The sequence below is a fragment of the Mandrillus leucophaeus genome, unplaced genomic scaffold (genome assembly GCF_000951045.1).
Source record: "Mandrillus leucophaeus isolate KB7577 unplaced genomic scaffold, Mleu.le_1.0 Scaffold350, whole genome shotgun sequence".
In the NCBI taxonomy this organism is placed as follows: Eukaryota; Metazoa; Chordata; class Mammalia; order Primates; family Cercopithecidae; genus Mandrillus; species Mandrillus leucophaeus.
This window is the reverse complement of record NW_012103699.1, coordinates 1573929-1596060: the sequence shown is the minus strand read 5'-3', so window position 1 is coordinate 1596060 and position 22132 is coordinate 1573929. Positions and strand designations below refer to the sequence as shown.

General features: G+C 47.0%; 1 protein-coding gene across 2 annotated transcripts in view; it reads left to right on the top strand.

Annotated features, from left to right (window-relative positions):
* The window catches only part of SLC35F3 (solute carrier family 35, member F3), a 429539-nt gene that overhangs the window by 308277 nt on the left and 99130 nt on the right, over window positions 1-22132 (top strand). Inside the window, exon 1 of one of the 2 annotated variants that reach the window (XM_011989372.1) lies at window positions 13898-14261. The exons of the other annotated variant lie outside the window; for it this stretch is intronic. Coding sequence (XP_011844762.1) covers window positions 14186-14261 — 76 coding nt within the window. The 5' untranslated portion in view covers window positions 13898-14185. Of the gene's footprint in view, window positions 1-13897; window positions 14262-22132 lie in introns of those variants that run through there. 2 annotated transcript variants of the gene reach the window in all.

The following is a 22132-nucleotide window of genomic DNA, read 5'->3' as shown; positions in this document are numbered from 1 at the left end:
TTGCAAGTATTTTCTCCTGTTCCATGGGTTGTCTTGTCAATTCTTTGATGGCGAGAAGCATGAGTTTGCTGTTGTGCTTAATACCTTCCTTTCTGACAAAACTGCCTGATAACCTTACCAGATGCCCTAATTCACCCATCATCTCTCCCAGGAGTCTCACATTGTCCCAAAAACTTCCGCTTGGATCTGGGAAGCACTTACATGGCCTTTTATTTCTTAAAATTAAGTACATTTTTTCGTAAAGGCACAATTTCCTTTCCCAAAAAGAGTCATTTCAAAGACACTGTAAATTTCCTGAATCTTGTCCAAAGTTTAAAACTGACATCCAAGAAGGAGTGGCCTCTTTATTTTACCTCCAGAAATGTCTCTGAAATGCAGGCAGGTCCCATCAATCTAAGATACTCTCGGCTTCATTGCAGCTGCAGCTGCGAGACAGACCTCGTCATTTTGGCTGTTTGTGCACTTCTGGAGGTATATTTAGGTTGCTTCTATTTAGTGTTCCCAGAATAGCCATAGTTTTTTGTTTCTCTCTCATCCTCTTAGTTTTATTCCTTCCTGTCCCAAACTGCGGGTGATATACAAGATGATTTCCAAAACCCTTTCTACCTCAGAGAGTCTCTCTCTGAAACAGTGTCCAGGCCTGCCTTTGCAGGAGCGCGGTATATCATCTGTAGCCATAACCCACATCCACTAGCAAGCAGCAGAGAACAGTCACCAAATGCAGGAGCAGCCCCATGGCTCACAACTGAACTGGGCTCATGTACTCCAAATCCCAGTGTGATTTGATCACTACTATTTAGATTCATAGAGAAGTATCCTATGAATTAATATGTAATGTGCTTGGATGAAGACAAACTTGGGTTTACCTCTATCATTTCTGGGCAGGGTTGTAGCTAAATGTTGTGCAATGAAAGTGATTTTTGATTCCTTTTCATGCTAACAACTTAAGCTGACATATTTGATAGCTTCAACTAGCTCCACCGGTGGTCGAGTGAAATTTTTTGTGCTTCATGTTGTCCATCCCATTAATAAATCAAATAATGCTGCAGGTACCATGGTTACATGTGCCTTAAATTTTGAGAACGACACTGCCAGAGACAGATTTTCAAGTTACAAACATCCTTCGTATCTTAGATGATGTATTAGGTTGCTACAAATCCCAAATTAGAATCCTGCTATCAATAGAGGATTTAATGCCCATTCACTTTAAATAAGCAATCAAAGTTAACAGAAAACTCAGTGAGCTTCTCCTGTGAGTATTTGCCACAAATTCGGCTCAGCAGAGAGCTCTTCTGGGGACAGTCCCCACCCCCAGGAGTGAAACACAAGACTTGAATGGGTTGATGCCTGATAGTTTTCTGCTGATGATGTTTTTGGTTTTGGGTGTGGTTTTTTTCCATCTTTGCAGTTTTACAAAAAGCAATGGAAGAAGGGGTTAACAGCAGGCGGAGCTTGTAGTGAGCCGAGATTGCGCCAGTGCACTCCAACCTGGGCTACAGAGCGAGACGCCTTCTCAAAAAAAAAAAAAAAAAAAAAAAAAGAAGGGGTTAAGGTGTGTGTGCAAATGCAATAGCAAAGACATAGAATCAACCTAAATGCCCATCAATGATAGACTGAATAAGAAAATATAGTACATATACACCATGGAATACTATGCATATAGTATAAAAGGAACAAGCTATAAAAAGGAGCAAGATCACGTCCTTTGCAGGGACATGGATGGAGTTGGAAGCCATTATCCTCAGCAAACTGACGCAGGAACAGAAAACCAAACACCACATGTTTCACTTATAAGTCGGAGCTGCATGATGAGCACACATGGACACGTGGTGGGGAACAACACATACTAGGGCCTGTCGGGCAGTGGGAGTGGGAAATAGAAATAAAATAAAATAAAATAAAACCTTTTTTAAAAGAGGTGTGTGAAATGCACAGGGCCGTGTTTTAAACAGTGGCAAAGAAGAAAAGTCAAGACACAAGGGGGAAGTCTTGAATTGTGTCATAGTTTACTCATTTGAGCTTTAACATATCAAAACCAAATAAATTTACACCAAGGAGTATTTATATTGATAAACAATACGTAATGGGAAAGCACAAACCCATTTATAAACACCATATCTAAATAATAATTTCTAACCAGTGTGCCCTGAAGCTGATGCCTGTGAATGACATGCTGACAGGGATGAAAGCAATGCGTTGAGGGCTGTTTGGCTGTTTTTCCCACCACTGTGCCAGAGCACGAGCCTCCTTCGTGGGCGGGAGCCCTCCACATTTCAAGCAGCTGCCATTCCAAGGTGCCAGGGCACCACAGAGATTGGCCAGGATGTGAGGAGATGGCCTGTGCTCCTGTCTAAGACAGATAACAATACAATAGCCTCTTCACTCACGCATACTCCAAGGAAAAGTCAAAAGCCATATGTCAGCTGAAATGAAGAGATGGGGGAGAGAGCTAGGAAAGGCTGCAGTGAGGTGAGGCTGGAGCAAAGACAGAAGCATCCTAAAGAAGCGGCAGGCAGAAAAGGCAACTAACTGCTCCTTGCTAAACCACCAATAGAGAGCTGTCCCTGGGTGGAAGAGCAACCAATGACTCTCCCCAGCTCAGAGCCCTAGGTATGGATTCCTTCATTCCTGAAGGAATGGTTGGAGAAAACCAATACTGTTACTAAAAGCATCTCTCACCTTCTCCTTTCTCCATGTTTCATTACCATCATGTTCTGAAAATTTAAATTGCAAGAAAAAATAAAAGGGATGTGAGAAAACAAAATGTTTAAAATATGGAAAATGGGAGTGATTATTTACTTTTGATGCTGTAATAAACATACTTATAAAAAGACAAACGGACAATGACATTAAAAGCACAGACTTAAAAGAATTTTACATTTTAAAAAACAAATTCAAAAAATTTTAGAAGTGAAAAAGGTTTCCTTCTTGTCTTATACATTCTAGTTCATGAAGACGTTTCCTATTTTTATTATCATTTGTATCTGTTTACAAGAGACTCATGTTTTAGCCCCCTTAAACTATTCTTAAGCATCAAGAACGGTTTTGGCCGGGCGCAAGGGCTCACACCTGTAATCCCAGCACTTTGGGAAGCCAAGGTGGGAGGATCATGAGGTCAGGAGTTCGAGACCAGCCTGACCAACATGGTGAAACTCCATCTCTACTGAAAATAGAAAAATTAGCCTGGCATGCTGGCATGTGCCTGTAATCCCAGCTGCTCAGGAGGCTGAGGCAGGAGAATCGCTTGAACCCAGGTGGCGGAGGTTATCGTGAGCCAAGATCACACCACTGCACTCCAACCTGGCGACAGAGCAAGACTCCATCTCAAAAAAAAAAAAAGATGGTTTCAACCCAATCCCCCAATGAATTGAATTTTAAAAGTAGACAGCCTTCTCTGTCAGAGAAGGCTCAAGGAGAGAATGACTCACTGTTGTTACCTGTGGTAGTTAGAAAACATGAAAACTTTTAAAAAGTGAAAGTTTATTCCATTTTTTTCTGAATATATGTGAGCTAGGTATAGATCTTATGTAGATAACATATGTACACATATATGTTGACTGATATGATCTCCATAAGGGAATACGTAGTATGCGTAACGATTATGTGGGCTGTCAGATGCATGCCTTTTTTCCTCTCTAGCATTTTCCCTGTGTCATTGAATCACTTATTTTCTTAGCTGTCTTATATTCTTTTGTGTAAATACACCATACTTTATTTCCTATTTCCCTTCTGATGGACATTTAGGTTATTTCCAGTGTATTAACAGCAATAAAACTTGGATGAACATCTTTGTAGCTTATCTATATTCACATCAGATTATTTTTTTAAAAAAAAGAAGTTTAAAAATAGAAACAGTGAATAAGAGGCCAGAACTTTGATATATATTATCAACCTTCAAGAGGGATATATCAATTTTTATTCTCATCAGCAGTGCATGGAATTTCTAAAGATAATCATCTCAAAAGCAAAACAAAGATTGACAAACACCCAAAAACAAATTTGGACTAGATCATGTTGAAAAGTTCCCATCAAGCTAGAACATTATTATCTTGTTGATACACTCGGACAAACACAAACCTTGCGTGATTCCTCTGCCAAGGGCTCTGGGCTGGTCACAATTATCATGGCCCAAAACTTCACCTCAGATGCACCCCTGGAGCCCTGAGGAGCTCACCTTTGTCCTAGTGCTTAAGGAGCTATTTGTTAAAAGGTAGTTTAGGAATCCACAAGCCAGAAATACTGAGGCACCAACTAGATCATTTTAGGAACAAACCACGTATACATTTAGTCCTCCAAACCCTGCCGGGAACTCTAGGGAATTATTGGGAATTCAGTTGACTTTTTGCCGTACACAAACAAATCCATCTTTGGGAAAAGGCATGACTCACAGTGGCTCAGTCAGGAGCAGGACACACCTCTACACCTCGTCTCTTTTTGCTTTCGTCCAGCTTTGGCAGGACCTTCTCTTTCTGCGTCACAAAAGGAACAGTCTTTGCCTCAAGTAGGATTTTGGGTTGTTTGCTTCCTTTTGCAAAAAGCGAGGTGTGTTGCTCAAATCGGATGAAATTTTGGAACATCTCTCTCCCATTTTCCTGCAGCCACTCTTCTGGTAACTAGTGCAATTTCTTATGAATAAAACTGACTCTAAATGCCCAGTGTAAGCCAACAAATATGTGAAAAACAAGGGAGAAAGAGCCACCCTCAGTGCTTATTGGTGGAAAGACACAATTATTTCTTTGGAGCACTTTATATTTTTTTGGCCAATAGGGTCATTTGGCAATCTGTGACATGCAAAATTTTCACTCTCATTCAGTGAGTTCCCAGGACAGTTCTAGCGGACTTGGATGGGCCACACTCTGAGGTCATGGTCTCAGCATGTCCTGCCTTCGGGGAGTATTACTGATCACAGCTCACCTTCATGGTTACTACGCAGAACATAGCGCCAGGAACAGAGTGTCTTCTTTCAGTGAGGTGGTAGCCCAAGAGACAGTGCTCAAAATCGCTTGAACCCGAGAGGCAGAGGTTGCAGTGAGCTGAGATCGTGCCACTGCACTCCAGCCTGGGCAACGGAGTGAGACTCCATCTCAAAACAGAGAGAGGATGCCTGAGAACAGCTAGCACCGGGAATGCTGGAGTTGTACTCCCTCCCACTTGGAGAATCTAGGCTTACCGGACTCCACTGGGGCTCTGACCTTTCTCTGAAGCCAGTCTGAGGGGCAGAAACAGCTAGAAGCCTAGAGAAGGGCCTGAGGGCTTCCAATGAAAGAAATTCGGCCAAGAGTCAAACCCAGTGCTATGAGCAAGTTGTTCTTTGAGATGGAGAGAAGCATGCACCAATATCCAGAAGAAAATTCCTCACTAGAGGCAAAGTAAGCCAGCACCAAGCCCTCAGGAAAGCAAACAGAGCAAGGAGGAGGGTTTTAGGAGCCAGAAATCCAGGGGCCTCCCCCTGCCTGAGCAGATAGCAGAAGACACTCCCCAAGAGGCTCCTCTTGCCTGAGATGACCAGGGGAGTGGGGGGCGCAGGGGTCCTTGTAGAGGAAGGAGGAGAAGAAGGCTATGTTGGGAGGAAGGACCTGCCGGTGAGGTCGCGCTGTGGATGAGGAGGAGGGTGTGGGGAGGGAGAACTTGCTGGTGAGGATGTTACAGGGATGAGGGGCACGTGGCAGCTGGGGGAGCTAGGAAATGCGGAGAGGCAGGGAGATGTGATAAGTACTTTTCAGCACCTCTCTGTGTGACACTCCATAAACCCACTGCACCACTCCTACATGAAAAACACTGCAGAGCTTTTGTGATCTTTGCAGGCATCTGGTGTTTATATGATGAGTGAAGCAGCAGAGCTGGGTCAGGTATTAAGAGGGCCTGGTTATTTCCTAGATCTACTGGCCTAAGCAGGCAGTCGGGGAGGAGAGCCAGTTTCTCTGGTAGCAGAAAAGAAGCCAGTGGGGGATGAGGGGCCGTGTGAGGAGCAGGGTGCCCAGAGGCAGCCAGCACCCAAGGGGTTCTCACTGTGCAGCGCTCCTTTGAGTCATGGCAGGACTTTCCTGGTTCCTGGTGGGGAGTGGGGGGCTATTTCCAGAGGGGGGCTATTTCCTGTTGGGGGGCTATTTCCAGGGCTCACATTGCCTACCTCCAAAGACGTGCCTACCTTGACCCCTGGAAAACTCCTGCTTCTTTCTGCCTTAGTGACTTTCCATGCATTCATTCACTCAACAATGATCATTGATACCCTGTTTACGGCCAACTCCGTAGAGAGTTGACAGCCCAGCAGGAAGCTGGAACAAGTATACAAATAACTTCAGAGCAAGTCAGAACATGATGGCTGCCTTTGGAGAGAGGCAGAGGGCTTCGCAGTGCATAGGAGACCCCCATCTCAGAGATCAGGACTTCTGAAACTGGGTCTGCCCAACGTTAGGCCTCTGAGAACCTCATTGAACAAGACCTTGCCTGCAGGTCCTGGCCAGCCTATGCTCAGGAATAACTAAGGAGGGGAGTCGCAGCAACATCCTTCCCAGATCTGGACGTCTTCCTCCAACTCAAGCCCAGCCTGAGGGCCAATCCCCTTGATTCACCCTTGGAAACAGACACCAGCCAAGGGAGCTGTCTCCTGGCGTTGACAGGGATCCGATTTAGGTCAGTATTCTAGTTCCCACTCCACAGAGGAATCTGACTGGAGGCCAGCTGTGGTCGATGAGTCATCCGGAACACAAGCAGGCAGCTATTTCCGAACTAAATGGCATCTGATCTCCCTCCTCACCTTGAGTCCAGTGCCCTGGTCTCCAAAAAACACTTCCTCTGAGATCAAGCCAGGGAGAGAGACACAGAGACCTGAGCAGAAGGGAGCCACCGTTGCTTCATCACTCCTGGTGCCATGCAGGCGGCAAAGGAACATCTGGGATATAGCAGGCAATTCTAATAGATTCTCCCTCCTTCCTTTCTCCCTCCCTCCTTCCTCCCTCCCTTCTTCCTCCCTCCCTCCTTCCTCCCTCCCTCCCTCCTCCTTCCTTCCTACCTTCCCAGCTGCCTTCCTCCTTCCTCTTTTCCTCTTTCCTCCCTTTCTCCTCCATCTTTCCTCCTTCCTTCCTCCCTCCCTCCCTCCTTCCTCTCTCCCTCCCTCCTTCCTCCCTCCTTCCTCCCTCCTTCCTTCCTCCTTCCTTTCTCTTCTTTCCTTCCTTCTTCTTTTCTTCTTTCCTTCCTTCCTTCTTCCTTCTTCCCTCCCTCTCTCCCTCCTCCTTTCTTCCTTCCTTTCTCCCTCCCTCCTTCCTTTTTTCTTCTTTCCTTCCTTCCTCCTCCCTCCTCCCTTCTTTCCTCCCTCCTTCTTCCTTTCTCCCTGCCTCCTTCCTCTTTTTTCTTTATTTCCTTCCTTCCCTCCTTCCTTTCTTCGTTCCTTCCTTCCTCCCTCCCTCCCTCCCTCCCTTCCTTCCTCCCTTCTTTCCTTCCTCCCTCCTCCTTCCTTTTTTCCTTCACACCCTCATTCCTTTCCTCCCTCCTTTTTTCCTTCTTCTCACTTGGAACACCTACTATATGAGCCATATACTGTTTTAGGCACCAAATCAGAGATGACCCTTTCCATTATGTAAGAGACTGAAAATAAAGACTGATGTATATTGATTCTTACTATTTGCCAGGTACTATTATAACCACTTTACATATATTAATTATTTTAATCTTCACCACAGCCAAATAAGGCAGATACTATTGTTATCTCCATTTTGGAGAAGAGACATCTGGCTGAACATGGAGAGATGAAATAGCTTGCCCAAATAAAACCATGTATAAGCAGTGCCCCCTTTCTGTACCAGTTCACGCTATTGGAAGAAGTTTCTGGAAGCTGGCATGACCACTTCCCAATGGGAAGGGAGTATCATTTCTTGAGTACCTGCTATGTGCTAGACACTGTGTTAGTCCCCCGACACCCCCAATCTCTATGTTGGCCACCCAGCTGACCTCTGGAAGGTCCCAGGAAAGGCAGCCTCACTCTCCCCTAGGGGTCCAACCTAGGAACTCCCTCCCAGCAGTGCCACTGCCAGGGTGGTGCCCTGCTCAGCTTCCACTGTGCCATGGTGCACTCCTCCAGAAACCAGCATCCAGTGTTCGCCGCTGAGCACAGGACAGGCCCCTGACTTGGATTCACAGAGGAAGCAGGGAGACACCCTGCCTCCATCTCTGTGCCTCTGTTTTGGTCGTCATGATCCTGACTCTGGACTCCAGCATCACCACAGGGTCAGCTGCTGTGTGTCACCCTGAGAGAGTCCGGAGGGGCCAGGGAATGAGTCTGGAAGCCCAGTGGTCTCACCTCTCAATGTCCTGTACGCAGCTGGAGTTACTCAGCCTTGGTGTTCCTCCCTAGAGAAAGCGGAGAAAGCTTCATGGAACCCTAGTAGGTCTGAGTTTGTCGTACTGAGGCATGTTGCTGCCTGGGGAAGAAAAGAGACACATGAGGTTCTTGTTTTCCTGCCCTTGCACTTGGAGTTATTGAAAAGGATGTCAATAATCCCTGCCAGGTGAGGGAAAAGAGCTGCCTAGTGCATGGGAGTCCATTACTTGGCCATCGTTAGGCTTTCTGTCTCTCCTGTTGGACACGCGAGTGCTTGCCCCACTCAGAAGGCTTCTGAATTTTGTGGTCTGATGTACTGGGGTGAAATTCCACATCTGGTTCCACTTTAAGTGATTATTTTTAAACATTGGTAACCATAAAAATAATTTGTTATTCTCACTATTTAATACAGTGATGGATTATTAAACAGTGTTGATATTTCAGAGTAAATTAATTAAAGTGGTCTGTTTTCTGACTATTGAAAACCATAGCTGGATTTAACATTTATGAATTTATTCTGAACACATGAAGTAAAGGTCTTCACATAACTTACATGAATATAATTTTAACAGTATTTTTCCTCCTCCCTCCTTCCTTCCTTCCTCCCTCCTTCTTCCTTTCTCCCTGCCTCTTTCCTCTTTTTTTATTTCCTTCCATCCTTCCTTCCTTCCGCTCTCCCTCCCTCCTTCCTCTCTTCTTCTGTCCCTCCTTTCTCCTCAAAAATCTATTGAATTAACTGGAGACAGGAAAGATAATGTTAAGGTCTTTGTAGGCAGTGACAATTGTAACACATAGGAAAATAATTTCATACACCCCACATTTTAAAGGCTAACAGGACCTAGGAGATTATCTAGTTGATGTCTTTCTAAACTTTCTTTTAGCCATGACGTCTCTTTTATAAACCAAATCTAACATAGGACCCCAACAAATAAAAGTAGAGTTTGCAGAGACCAAGAAATAGTTTGCACTGGGCATGGTGGTCGTGCCTATAATCCTAGTGCTTTGAGAGTCCGGGGCAGGAGGATTACTTGAAACCAAGAGTTTGAGACGAGCCTGGTGTCACAGTGAGCTCACATCTCTACGAAAGAAATAATTTTTAAAAATTATTCAGGTGTGATGGTGCACACCTGTAGTCCTAGCTGCTCAGGAGACTTAGGTGGAAAGATTGCTTGAGCCCAGGAATTCAAGGCTGCAGTGAGCTGTGATCACATCATGGCACTCCAGCCTGGGCAACACAGCAAGATCCTGTCTCTTTTATAAAAGAAAAAAGAAAAGTATACAGCTGGAAAACTGCCAGAGGGGTCCAATTCTTTCAGGCCCAAATCAGGAAACTGAGGCCAGAGGAGACTTGGCGACCACTCAAGGTTGGCTGCTTCTTCCTGGAGGAGCTGGAGTTCAAACTCAAGATGTTGGCTATACTTTAAGGCATTTTCCATGCTCCGTTGGTCTCAAGGGAATCGTAAGTATCACTTAACTCTAGCAAATGGATTGATGCCTTATTGGAATCGTGCAGTGGGACCATAGATATTTACATACCCCTGCGTGGGAATGAAGAGACCAGAGGCCCCTGTGGATGGCGGACGTGTGAACCAGTCCAAGTAGGGTAAGAAGAGGCTGTTCACACAACCCAGGCTGGAATTCTGTACTGGGAAGAAGTGTAACAAACCTCTAGAATCCAAGGAATCAGGTGGGCCCAATGTAGCTACCCTCTTCCTGATGATCAGCCCCGGCCTGTCTGCTTTCTCATTCTAAAGGGCCATGGCTGGGTCCTCACCCTGGGGTTGCAATTTCAACACAGCCCCTGGGTCGTCGAAGAAACTGGGCATTTTGACTCCTTTCTTATCTAGGACTCCTTTCTTACTGCTTTTCACTGTGGTTTGCATGTGAGGAGTTGGGAGGAGGCAGGGAGTATAAAACTTACACTCCTGGCATGTGAGCTCTGCATCTGTTCCCTTCTATATCTACCCAGCACACCCACTTCAGTATCCAGACCTCTGCTGAGATCACAAAACCCAATCACTCTTCGTAAGTCTGCCATACCAGACTACCATAAATTGTCATTAAATACCCATCCAATTCCCAGCCATATCAATGAAAAAACAAACAAGAGAGTGGGGCTGGTGATAAAGAACAGGCTTCTATCAGAATAGACACCATCGCACATCGCTGAGGAGATCCTTGGCTTTGATGAGCAAACTGTTGCGCAGTACATTCTTAGAAGAAGACAAGGAAGACCTATTTAATGAGTAAAATCTGAAAAAGTCAGCCCAGTTCCTTTTCCCAGCTCCTGTAATACTAAAGTCAAGACAGATAGGTGCCCAATGATCTCATCCCGATATTATCTCATGCTAACACCCTCAAAAGAGGAATAGGGGTCAGAGGTCAAATGACCCATCCTTTTGTCTGGATATTATTTATACAGTATTGTTGCCATTGATATATCAGGGGTCTTAGCTCTCTTTGTTGGAAGAAGTATTTGCACTGTTTTGGTCGGTGGGGGGGAAATGTGAGATTGGAGTTTTTGTGAGATTTGAGTTTTTAGGTGGGGCTTGGGCAATTTCCTAAGTATCCTAGAATAGGTTATTATGGCCTGACTCCAGTGAGGCCATAATAAAAAAAGCTCCAGTGAAGCTTTAGATTGTTGGAATTCTCAAAACAGCATGCTTATACACCAGTACACCATTAGCTTCCTGGATAATTTTGTTTATGTGAGTTTTTACATAGGCATTCCCACCACATCCCACTCCCAAAAAGAAGTGTTCACTTAAGGAATATTCGTACTCATATGGTCAAGCAGACAGAAACCTCCTGATTTGAAAAGGAGTATGGGAAGTTTGGTTTTTTGAGGGGTAGCAGGGTAGAACAGGGGCAGCTGTTGAAACACTTAACAGAGCAGACAGAGCACATGGGACTGATGGGGTTGAGAATGGAAAATGAAAAATAGAAACAGCATAGAGTGCTTAAAATTAAAGGAAAGAAGTTAAGATGGCAATTAGTAACTCCTCTTCGGTAAGCAGAAGTTAACAGACATGATAAGGTGATGACCTCCCAAGTATAAAAAACTCCTGGGATAAGCTGCATGTGAAAAAAAGGATTTAGTGGTCTTTAACAGTATTTGTTAACTATTTGACTTCATACACAACATTGCATTAAACAGAAAGTAGATATTTTAAAAACAGACAAATGTTTATTGAGTACTTGTGATATGGTTTGGCTGTCTCCCCATCCAAATCTCATCTTGAATTCCCACGTGTTGTGGGAAGGACCCACTGGTAGGTAATTGAATCATGGGGGCAGGTCTTTCCCATGCTGTTCTCATGATAGCGAATAAGTCTCATGAGAAATGATGGTTCTATAAGGGGGTTTTCCCTACACAAGCTCTCTCTTTGCCTGCTGCCATCCACGTAAGACGTGACTTGCTCCTCCTTGCCTTCCAGCAAGCTTGTGAGGCCTCCCCAGCTATGTGGAAATATTAGTCCATTAAACCTCTTTTTCTTCCCAGCCTTGAGTATGTCTTTATCAGCAGCATGAAAACGGGCTAATATAGTAAATTGGTACCAGTAGAGTGAGGCATTGCTGAAAAGATACCCAAGAATGTGGAAGTGACTTTGAAACTGGGTAATAGGCAGAGGTTGGGACAGTTTGGAGGGCTTAGAAGAAGATAAGAAAATGTGGGAAAGTTTGGAACTTCCTAGAGACTTGTTGAATAGCTTTGCCCAAAATGCTGATAGCGATATGGACAATGAAGCCCAAGCTGAGGTGGTCTCAGATCGAGATTAGGAACTTGCTGGGAACTGGAGCAAAGGTGATTCTTGGCATTTTGCCCCTGCCTTAGAGATTTGTGAAACTGAACTTGAGAGAGATGATTTAGGGTATCTGGCAGAAGAAATTTCTAAGCAACAAAGCATTCAAGAGGTGACTTGGGTGCTGTTAAAGGCATTCAGTTTTATAAGGGAAGCAGATCATAAAAGTTTGGAAAATTTGCAGCCTGATGCAATAGAAAATTTGCAGCCTCAATGCAAGAGAAAAGAAAATCCCATTTTCCAATTATTATGTGATATTTGTTTAGTTACTATATATAATAAATGCTATTGTTGAACTTGATGGAACACATAGAAGTATTATTTTGCAGTAAAAAGATCCTCTTTAATATACAATATGTAATTCTTTTGCTGTAAGCTTATTTGAGTTTAAATTTTCCAAAGAAGGAAATGGCTTATTGGCTTATTGTAGTGTCATCACTAGGCGTCTTGGAACGTTTCCTGTAAGAGGCATATAATGTGGAGGGGTACCACTAGAGGGCTCTGCAGGGACCCTAAATACCTTTTCCTTGGCTGTAGTGATGGAGAAGCAACCCTGAGAAGCCCTGACCTTTTGGAGATCAGAGCCATTCCATTCATTACAGCTGTTCAAGAGGGCAAGTAATAACAAGAATGCCACAAGAGCAACTCCTAGGAGCCACTTCTGCCAGAGAGCTGGGGGGTGCAGGTGGATGTCACCAGAAACAACTGGTAGGTGCTGAGCTAGGACACCCTATTGCTTGAATTTCCCTCTCTCCTGTACCACTCCACAGAGCTACCCTTGTGGGGACTTGAATGACATAACACAATGAAATTTTAACTTTGAGACAGGAAACTGGATAGTATTGAAGGTTCTGAAATTCTAGGCAAAGACCTAACCAACAATAACAAGAAAACCCACCTCGAATCTCAACTGATCCTTGAGGCTGCGACCCAGACTGATGTTTGGGCATGTGTAACGGAGATGAGCACGAGGCCCTGGGAGTTCTGGGGCTGCATGAGCCCTGTGTGTTCTACATGCAGGGATGATGGCAGGGCACCTCTGATGATGCACTGTCATGGGATAAATGCCCCTCTGGACTCAGTGGTCACTCAGGGATTGTGCTGGCAAGTGATGCAATAGGTATATATCATAGCTTTTTAATGAGCACCATCGACCGGTAGCTTACAGCTGTGTCTGAGTGACAGCAGTGAAGCCGGTGCCTGCAGAGGCAAATGTCAGACCTGCAGCTGAAGCAAGAACCTGGGAGCTGGGCAGAAAAGGAGCTTTCCTGCTACCCAGGTGAGTTTGGATCTCCAGACTGAGGCAGTGGGGTGGGAGCAGAAATCACTTCAAGCATTTGTTTTCTTGTGGCTGTTTTGCTTCTGTGGTGTTTGAACCACCCCCTGCTCCACCCTGCAGAAAAAGAGCTGTCCACGGGGCCAGACAAGATAATGTGCCTCTAGACTCAAGAAGTGAATGCCAGCCTTAGGAAGCTTTGCTTTTTTCCAACTATCCCTGTGAAATAATTCAGGACTTCGCACAGTGAAGAGTCAACTCTCAATCCAAAGTCAAGCACTTCCCTTTTTAAACTTGTGCAACACTGAGGCTTAAGTTCTCAGGGTCTCCCCTCCGCAGGCGCTGGGCCTTTTAAAGGGCTCCTCAGGGAGGTGGTGGACAGAGGCTGCAGTCAGGACCTGGCTGGGAGGAAGAGAGGGATGAGGGCTGCGGGGCTGGGCGTGCCGGGGAGGAGGGCGGAGCAGGTGAGCTGCGGGGTGGGAGCAGGGAGTGCACTTGTACGTGACGTTGGAGTTTGCAGCAACCTCCAAGTAGGAGGCTGTGCGCGCGTGTGTGTGGAGTGGCTGCGTGGCCGGGGAGGATGTGCGCTGCAGGGTGGCCGCCGCAGTGAGCAACGCGGCGACCGGAGCCCGGCGGGCAGCCGGGGAGGCCGGGACTGAGAGGGGCGAACCGCTGGTGCTCCCCGGCGGCGGAGGGCCGCGTCGGCCACGGGCCCGGGAGAGGCGCGCTCCAGCCGGCCCCAGGATGTAGGCGATCGGCGGCAGCGCTCCTGCAGGCGGCCAGCTCATCATGAAGAAGCACTCGGCCCGGGTGGCCCCGCTCAGCGCCTGCAACAGTCCGGTCCTGACCCTCACCAAAGTGGAAGGTAATGCGCGGCCGCCTCGCCCCGGGGGTCCCTGCACCCTAGCCGGGGGATGCTGCCACCCTGAGAGGGAGCTGCCTGACTGCGGGGCGCCGGGGCTGGGGGTGCTGCTCCCCAAGGACGCGGCTCCGCAGTGCAGAGCGCCGCCGTCTGCGTGGGGGGACCTAGCAGCTTCGAGGGCTGCCCTGAGCTCCCTGGCGAGCAGGAGTGAGCTGCTGCGGCGAGCGAGCACCCGGCTCCCCAACCCTCTCCTTCCTGGGCAGCACCCAGCGCATCTGGCAGCAGCTGCACCCTCACCTCCATCCCAGTTTGTCCTGGGGCTCTTGTCTGTTCGGCAGGAGGGGGTCGTCCAGCCACTCCCAGTGTCCCCTCACCGCACACACACTTGAGTTGCCTGGGTGTGGAGCTCTGTGCCTCACCCCCAGGCCGACCAAAGGTGCTGCCCGTGGCTGGTAGAGGTGGGAGAGGGCCGCAGCGAGCTAAGGAGACGTCTCTCCTGCCTGTTCCGAAGCCTTTCCGGCCACCAGCCAAGTGACTGCCCTGCTCTTTGGGAATGGGCGGGGCGCACAGGTGAGGGAAGAGCCAGCACCAGGCTGTAAACAGGCTCTCTTCCTGGCCCTGGAGAGGGCTCAGATGGGCTGTGAGAGGGCCCCAGCAGGTGTCCTCCTCCTCCCCGTGTTGTCCTTTCTGCCTGGAACTGCTCTCACCCAGGAAATGTGAGCCAGAGGTCAGGGGAAGATGCAGCCCACCGAGGAAAGCTTTCTCAGACACAGCTGGCTTCTGCTGGCCTAAGGGGCCTGGCTTTCCAATGGAGAAGGGGGCAGAGGGACCAGTCCCAGTTCTTAGCTCCTCCTCCCAGGAGGCAGAGGTGGAATGATTAACTCCATCTCCAAGGAGCAAGCCACCTTGGCCAGGTGAGGCAGGCCGACCATCCCCTAGGTCCCAGGAGCTGCCCTCTAGGCCTTTGCTTGTGCTGAGCTAACAGAGCCCATGAGCATCAAGTGGTGAGTGAGGGGCAGCCATGGGCTCGGACAGAGCCTGACTTCTGCTGTTCCCGGAAAGCCTGGACTTCTCTAGGCTTCTGTGGACCCTGCTTCCCACTCATGATTTCTTGTTTATTACAATAAATCTCAGAAGCAGCGAGGACAAGACAGGGGCTGGCTTGGTAATTGTATGTTCCAAGCTCAACTATCCACACAGGCCTGCCTGCAGCTGCCCTAGTACTATGACCCCCATCCTACAGAGGGGCACTTTGAGGCCCAGCAAGGTGGGTTCATGTGTCCTAGACCCACAGTTGGTAGGTGGTGAAGCAGGAATGGAATCCTGGGCTGTCTGATCCAAAGCTTATGCATTTTTTTCAGAACATCAGTTTGCACTGAACTGCAACTACTTACCTAGTTCTCATCATTTTCTATCTTTAAGAGGTTGGTTTTTTTTCCTTCTTGTGGCTGTCTTCTTCTCTCCTCCATCCCAACCTCAGGAATGACTTGATATCAGCCATCTACCCCTGAGTTTAGTGCAAGTGCTACCTCTTCCAGGGGTGTGTGTATTTCTAAGCCTTCTCCCAGACATTGCCACATGTGTGTGTGAGTTAGGGAGGGAAGGGTTGGCTATGTATTTCTCTGAGGGAAGCAGGGAGTGAGTGTCTGCTCACGCATAGGGTCCTCATGGGAAGTTGCCCCACTCCTACCTGCTAGTAGGGCAGATCGGTCCCGCTCTCCAGCAGCAGGGGGTCTCCCTGGGACACTCCCAGCCCTCCTTGGGCAGGACAGGTTTGAACAGCACTGGAAGTGGGGCAGGACATGGATGGCGGAGCTACCTGAACTGGGTACTGTGGCCTCAGAGGTGCTGCAGGAGGCAGTGAGTGGCATGCGAGGCACAGGTACTTCCCTATGGCCAAGCCTGGAGGTTGCCTTCAGGGAATGAAAATGAGAATTATCTCCCATTAACCACCCCACCCCCCCCCAAAAAAAGAAACAAACCCTTAGGGCTGCTGCCAAAAGAGTCTCCTGTGCATACTAACACCAGCAACTGCCTCGTCATGGACTTGGCTTTGGAACTAGCATTTCCTCATAAATGCCTGTGGATAATGGAAATGTATAGTGAACTAAGAAATGGTCAGATTGAGGATCGAGACTGGGCTCTTGCCCTTTTCCAGTTGGATTTGTGTAAATCATGAAAACAGCCTCAGTTTCCTCAAATGTAAAAGAGAAGGAACAACCTACTTCAGCAGGCTGTGAGGAAATGCAATAAGGTAGAGGTAGCTGAAAATGCCTAGCAAGCCCCCAGTTGCGTTTTGCACGGGATACCTACAAGTATCCCGTAAAAAAGTCTGCCCATCGGGGCCTAATAAAACCTGCCCTTGGTATGCCTGGCTCACATATAGCTTTTTCTCTCCGCCTGGTTTTTTCCCTTGGTGTTTTTCTTCAGTTTGGCTTTTGGTCTTTTTTTTGGAAACCATTTGCATCTTATGTGCCGGTTTTGGAAGTGTTGAATCATTTTGTTTTAACTTGAATGCACAGGGCAAGGTGGTCCCCATGCTGTGGGTGTTTCTGTATGGATGGCAGACAGGCTACAGGCAGGGAATGCAGCCAGCGAGGAATATTTATTAGCTCGCAGAGTGTGTCATCTGAGGGGAGGCAAGAAGGCACCAGCATGTGGTACATATAAAACCAAAATAGAAAAGGCAAAGCTTGGTTAAACTCAAACACAGGAAGATGGGCAAGATGACTTCATTTACTCAACAAACACTTCATCCAACCCTACTCTGTGTCCTGTGACAATGTAGCAAGGCCCTGGAAATGCAAAAAGGAACAATTCTAGCTTCATTCTCTTCACGACATTTTAGTCTAGAGGGGAAGAGACATGCAGATAGATAGATAAATTATCAAATACAAAGTAGTAAGTTCTGATATTGAACTAAAAGCAAGGTGTCACAGGGACACTGAGAGTTGAGCAATCTGAGGGGGCGTTCCTGAGGAGGAGGCCTTCATGAGGAGGAGGGTTTCTACAGAGGAAGCCTTTCTGAGGGGGCCTTTCTGAGGGGGAGACCTTTCTGAGAAGGAGGACTTTCTAAGAAGAGGCCTTTCTGAGGAGAAGATATTCCTGAGGAGAGGAGGCTTTTCTGAGGAGGGCTTCTAACGAGAAGGCCTTCCTGGGGTGGTCTCCTCAGAAAGGTCTCTGAGGAAGAGGCCATTCTAAGAAATAGGCCTTTTTGAGGAGGAGGCCATCTAAGAAGTGAGCCTTCCTGAGGAAGAGGCCTTTCTGAGGAGATATTGCTGAGGAACAGGCCTTTCTAAGAAGGAGCCATTCTAAGGAGGGGGCCTTCCTGAGGAGGGGGCCTTCTGAGGCATCACAACTGAGGCTGGGGGGATATAAGAAAGCTTGTTGGTACAGAGGGGAGGAGAGGCAGTTTCAGGCAGAGAGAACATGGATACTTGGGCTCAGCCCAGAAGCATGAGGAGAGTGGGGCTGGGCCTTAGATAGGGGTTAAGGCTTGAAAAGTGTGTTCTGGCGACATTGATGGCATCTGTCATGTCTAAAAACATACCTTGTTTTCACAGATCCTTTGCTTGGCTTTCCTTTCAGAAGCGGAGCATTGATCAGTAGCACATCTCTAATAGACTAGTGTTTACTAGGATCATCTCTACTCACAATCAGCTCATTCATGTTCATTGAAATTACATTCAATAGGAGTTAATCATTGAGAACAGTACAGTGAATTCCCCCAAGAGGCCTGCAGCAAGTAGTGCTCTGGAAAGGGTGAGGGCTTTGGAATTAGATGGACTGGGTCTACCCAGCTGTCACACTAGGTAAGTGATTTCTGGCTAATGAATAAAGCTCTCCAGGAATCAGTTCCGTCCTAGGAAAGGAAGGGTGATGGTTTGTTGCTCTTAATACTCAAATAATAGTTTTTGCTAATGAATGTCTACTATATTGCAGGTACTAAGCAAGGCTAAGTATTGTTATCCAACTTTATAGATAAGGAAACTGAGTCTCAGAAAAATCATTCACAGAAGGTCCTGTAATTAGAAAACAGGGATCCCAGGCTTCAAATCTGTATCTGCCTGGCTGCAAATGTTGCAAAACCTTTGCACAACCCCTTTTCATTTGAGTAGGAAAGAGAATTATATCAGCTCATGGCACTTTGTAGATGTTCAGTAAATGCTCCCTAAAGCTCCCATTGTATGTAATTCCAGCAGTTTGGGAAGGCTCAGGCGGGTGGATCACGAGGTCAAGAGAGCAAGACCATCCTAGCCAACATGGTGAAACCCTGTCACTACTAAAAATAGAAAAATTAGCTGGACGTGGTGGTGCGCACCTGCAGTCCCAGCTACTTGGGAGGCTGAGGCAGGAGAATCGCTTGAACCGGGAGGCAGAAGTTGCAGTGAGCCGAGATCATGCCACTGCATTCCAGCCTGGTGACATAGAGAGACTCCATCTCAAAAAAAAAAAAAAACCTCCCACTGTAATATAACTAATATAACTCAGTGGTTGGAACCCCCATGGGGGCTCACGGGCCCCATAGCTGTGTGTCATATTCTTAGTGCCTCTGCTTTGGGAGTGTTGGGTGGTTTCAGCTGCCCCCAGAGTAGGTCTGACTACCTTATTCCTATTGACAGGATAAGATGGTCATCCTGGAATGCTCAATTAATAGTATATGAAGACCCAGGATGCTGGCCCAGTCCAAGAGGATACTTGAGAAGTATACTGCCAAAGAGTTTCCCTCAACCCAAAATATTTCCCTGGTTGGCTAGCCCTAGATCTGAAACTCCAGTGGCAAAAGTCATTCATGTCATGATCAAATATTTTACCTAATATATCCAAGAGAATGAACCAGATGTTTGTGAGGACTCTAGGAGGAGTGAAACATAATCTTTGATCCAATAGAGCTTCCAAACGAGTGAGGAATGTCAGAAAGGCACACCAATAAAGAATGCACACTGAAATGTAATGTGTTTGATTCTATGGAAGAAGTATAAAGCAAATGCTGCATTTCAGCTGAGGGCGAACTCAGTTCTGGCTGGGATGCAGATGGCCCCTACACAGCACTCTTGCTTGCCATCATTACCCCCTTCTTTGCAAAAATGACCTAATCTGACAGGATACTTTTTCCTGCTGAGCCTGGATGTGGCCTCAGAATTCATCTTGTCACCACACTCCAGGTGATGGTTAAACATTTATTGGAACTGCTTTTCCTGGGAGCACAGTCAGGATGGCATGGTAGAGGAGGTTGCCTCTGCCCTGGGCTGTCAGAGGTGGGAGGGGAGAACACAGCATTTCCTGACAGAGGGAGCCACAAGGGCGCAGAGCCAGGAGAGGGTGGCGCTGGGAGACCAGCAGGCAGTCTACTGGGCCAGAGCGTAGTGATCAGAAGAAGCAGGAGGAGGGGAGGTTAAGCTAGACCATGGGCAGATGCTGAGGCATCCTGAACGCTGGACTCGGAAGAGAAGATTGAAACAGGGGGAGCCAGAGAAGAGAAGAAAACACCATCTGAGACTGAGAAAAGAGACGGCCATGGGCAGTAGTGGTGTTCAAACTGGGTTATGAAACCTCTTCCATCAGTTGCAATAAGTATTTCTTATTAAAGGAATTAGAATAGAATAAAAACTGCCACTGTCTATCAAATGTAATAAGAGTCAGAGTGGATCCAAGACGCTTTCATTTCAGGTGCGTGTGTGTGTGCTCATGTGTACATGCTCGCATGTGCGTGTCACATTGAAGGTATAGCGAAAAATTTTTAAAACCCTGCTGGAAAGTGTCCAGTGGCAACGAGGAGACATGTTGGGGAGTGACAGCAGCAATCCACCCATGAGCTCATGGTAATAACCGCAGTAGTAACATTTGCTTCCTCCTCACCATGAGCCCTTAACCTGGGTTGCCAGATTCAGTCCTCACGACATGCCTCTGCAGTGGCTCCTAACGTAATTCCCACTGTGCAGTGAGGAATAGGATTGCAGTGTAATCAGGTAACTCACTCTTTGAGACAACTGCCACATGGTATGCCCACATCCTAACCACTGTACCATCTGATGGCAAGGACGAGGACAGGATAGAGGAGGAATCAACAGGCCATGGTGAGAGTGTGAAGTAGGAAGGCTGAAAAGAGCCATGAAATACGGCTTTGAAGATTATGCCTGAACAATTCTGGGAATAGAGATGCCATTAGCAGTAACAGTGAAGATAGGAGGGGAAACACATCTGGGAGGGAGAAATGGGGGAGTCACATTTAGAAAAGTTGAGTTTGAGGCCAATGCCTGCAAACACAGATATGTAGCAGGCAGGGAGGTGGCAGAAAGAGGCAGTGAAGCCTGAGGAACCAATCAGGTGATATGGAAATAAAGGGGCAAAGACAGAATCCTGGTGACCGTGAACATTTAGGAGATAAGGGAGTCGGGAGAGAAGTTTGACTGTCCAGACCAGAGGACTCAGATAGTACTGTGGCATGGAGACCACCGGAAGAAAATCGAGAAGAAAGAGAGAGAGTGATGTGTCAGATCCAGCCAAGAGAGGGTGATTTTGTGGAAACAGTTTTAAGTGGGTGCTGGTCTGCAAGCCAGATTGCAAGGGTGGGCGGGGGCATTACTGGATACTTGGTTGAAGTGTTTGACAGTGAGGGAGGTTTGAGAAGCTATGCTGTCTTAAGAGGGAGGGAGATAACTTTTGAGAGAGCCAGGCTGATTCCAGGGCAGGTCTGAGGTTGCCCGGAGAGAAAGATAATTGATGCAAAAATTAATGCACCAGTGGCCTAGAGGAGGCAGCATACCAGGGGAGGAAGCACAAGACAGAGAAAGGGAATGATCGTCTTTGAAAAGGAGCAGAGAAAGCTTAATGGGCAAAGACACAGAGAATCATGAAGACGCAGAGAGGGGAAGCTAAGGGAGCCGTGCTGGTGACTTTGATCTTCTTTGTAACGTAGGAAGTGTCATTGTTTGCCGCAAATGATGGATGGGGCTTAAAGACTTGAAGAGGTGGGAAAGGATTCAGAACAGCCCTATTGGGACAGCCAAGAAGAGATTTAATTCTTAAAAGCCTTTTTGGCGCATAATACATTTCCATTGGTTAAGACATCATGTAGCTCAGGAGAAGGGACTGGAGGGAAGAACACTGGATGAGGTGTGGGGACATTCAAGTGTCATTTTCTGCTCCTCCATTAGCTAATTAATATATTGGACATGCCACCTGTCCTCTTGCAACCTGGGCTTCTCCTGCTACAAAGAAAGAGGATTATAATAGATCTTGCATTGTCTGTTTCAGCAGGAACATTCTAAGAGTCTATTAAGTTGCTTACTCGTTAGCAGAGATTGGTTTATCTGATTAAAACCCTTCATTAGCTATAGTCAGAGAGCAGAGCTTTGAGGAATTGAGACCAGGAACAATAAGGAAGCGAGCATGTGCATGTATGTGAGCATATGTGTGCATGCAAACAGGTGCTCTTTCTGAGAGTAGATTTTAGCATTTGAGCAGGGGATGGAAAGACTAGCTACATGAGTACAACTTGCTCCATGAGACGGAACCCCAGATGATGAGATGGCATAAAAAGAGGTACAGAAGGATGCCAAAGAGAGGCTGTGCAACTTCCAAGCTTTGCCTGGGGCTGGTCCCAGTCTCCGTGTTTCTGTGTTAAAGCCTCGATGCCCAGGAATGAGCTGAGACATGTCACCAATTGTTGGTTCAGAATGTCTATCCTTGGGTAGATTAAGCCTGAGAGGTCATGTTTAATACCTTAAGACCAACCCCACCTTGGTCCTTGACCAAGCAAGTTTAGTCCTGCCTTGTTGATGTACAATGACTCTGCTGAGAACTGGAGGTATGTTTGAGAAAACGGTGTTTTAATTTTGCTCTGTTCTGCTCATTTTCATCTAACACTTCAT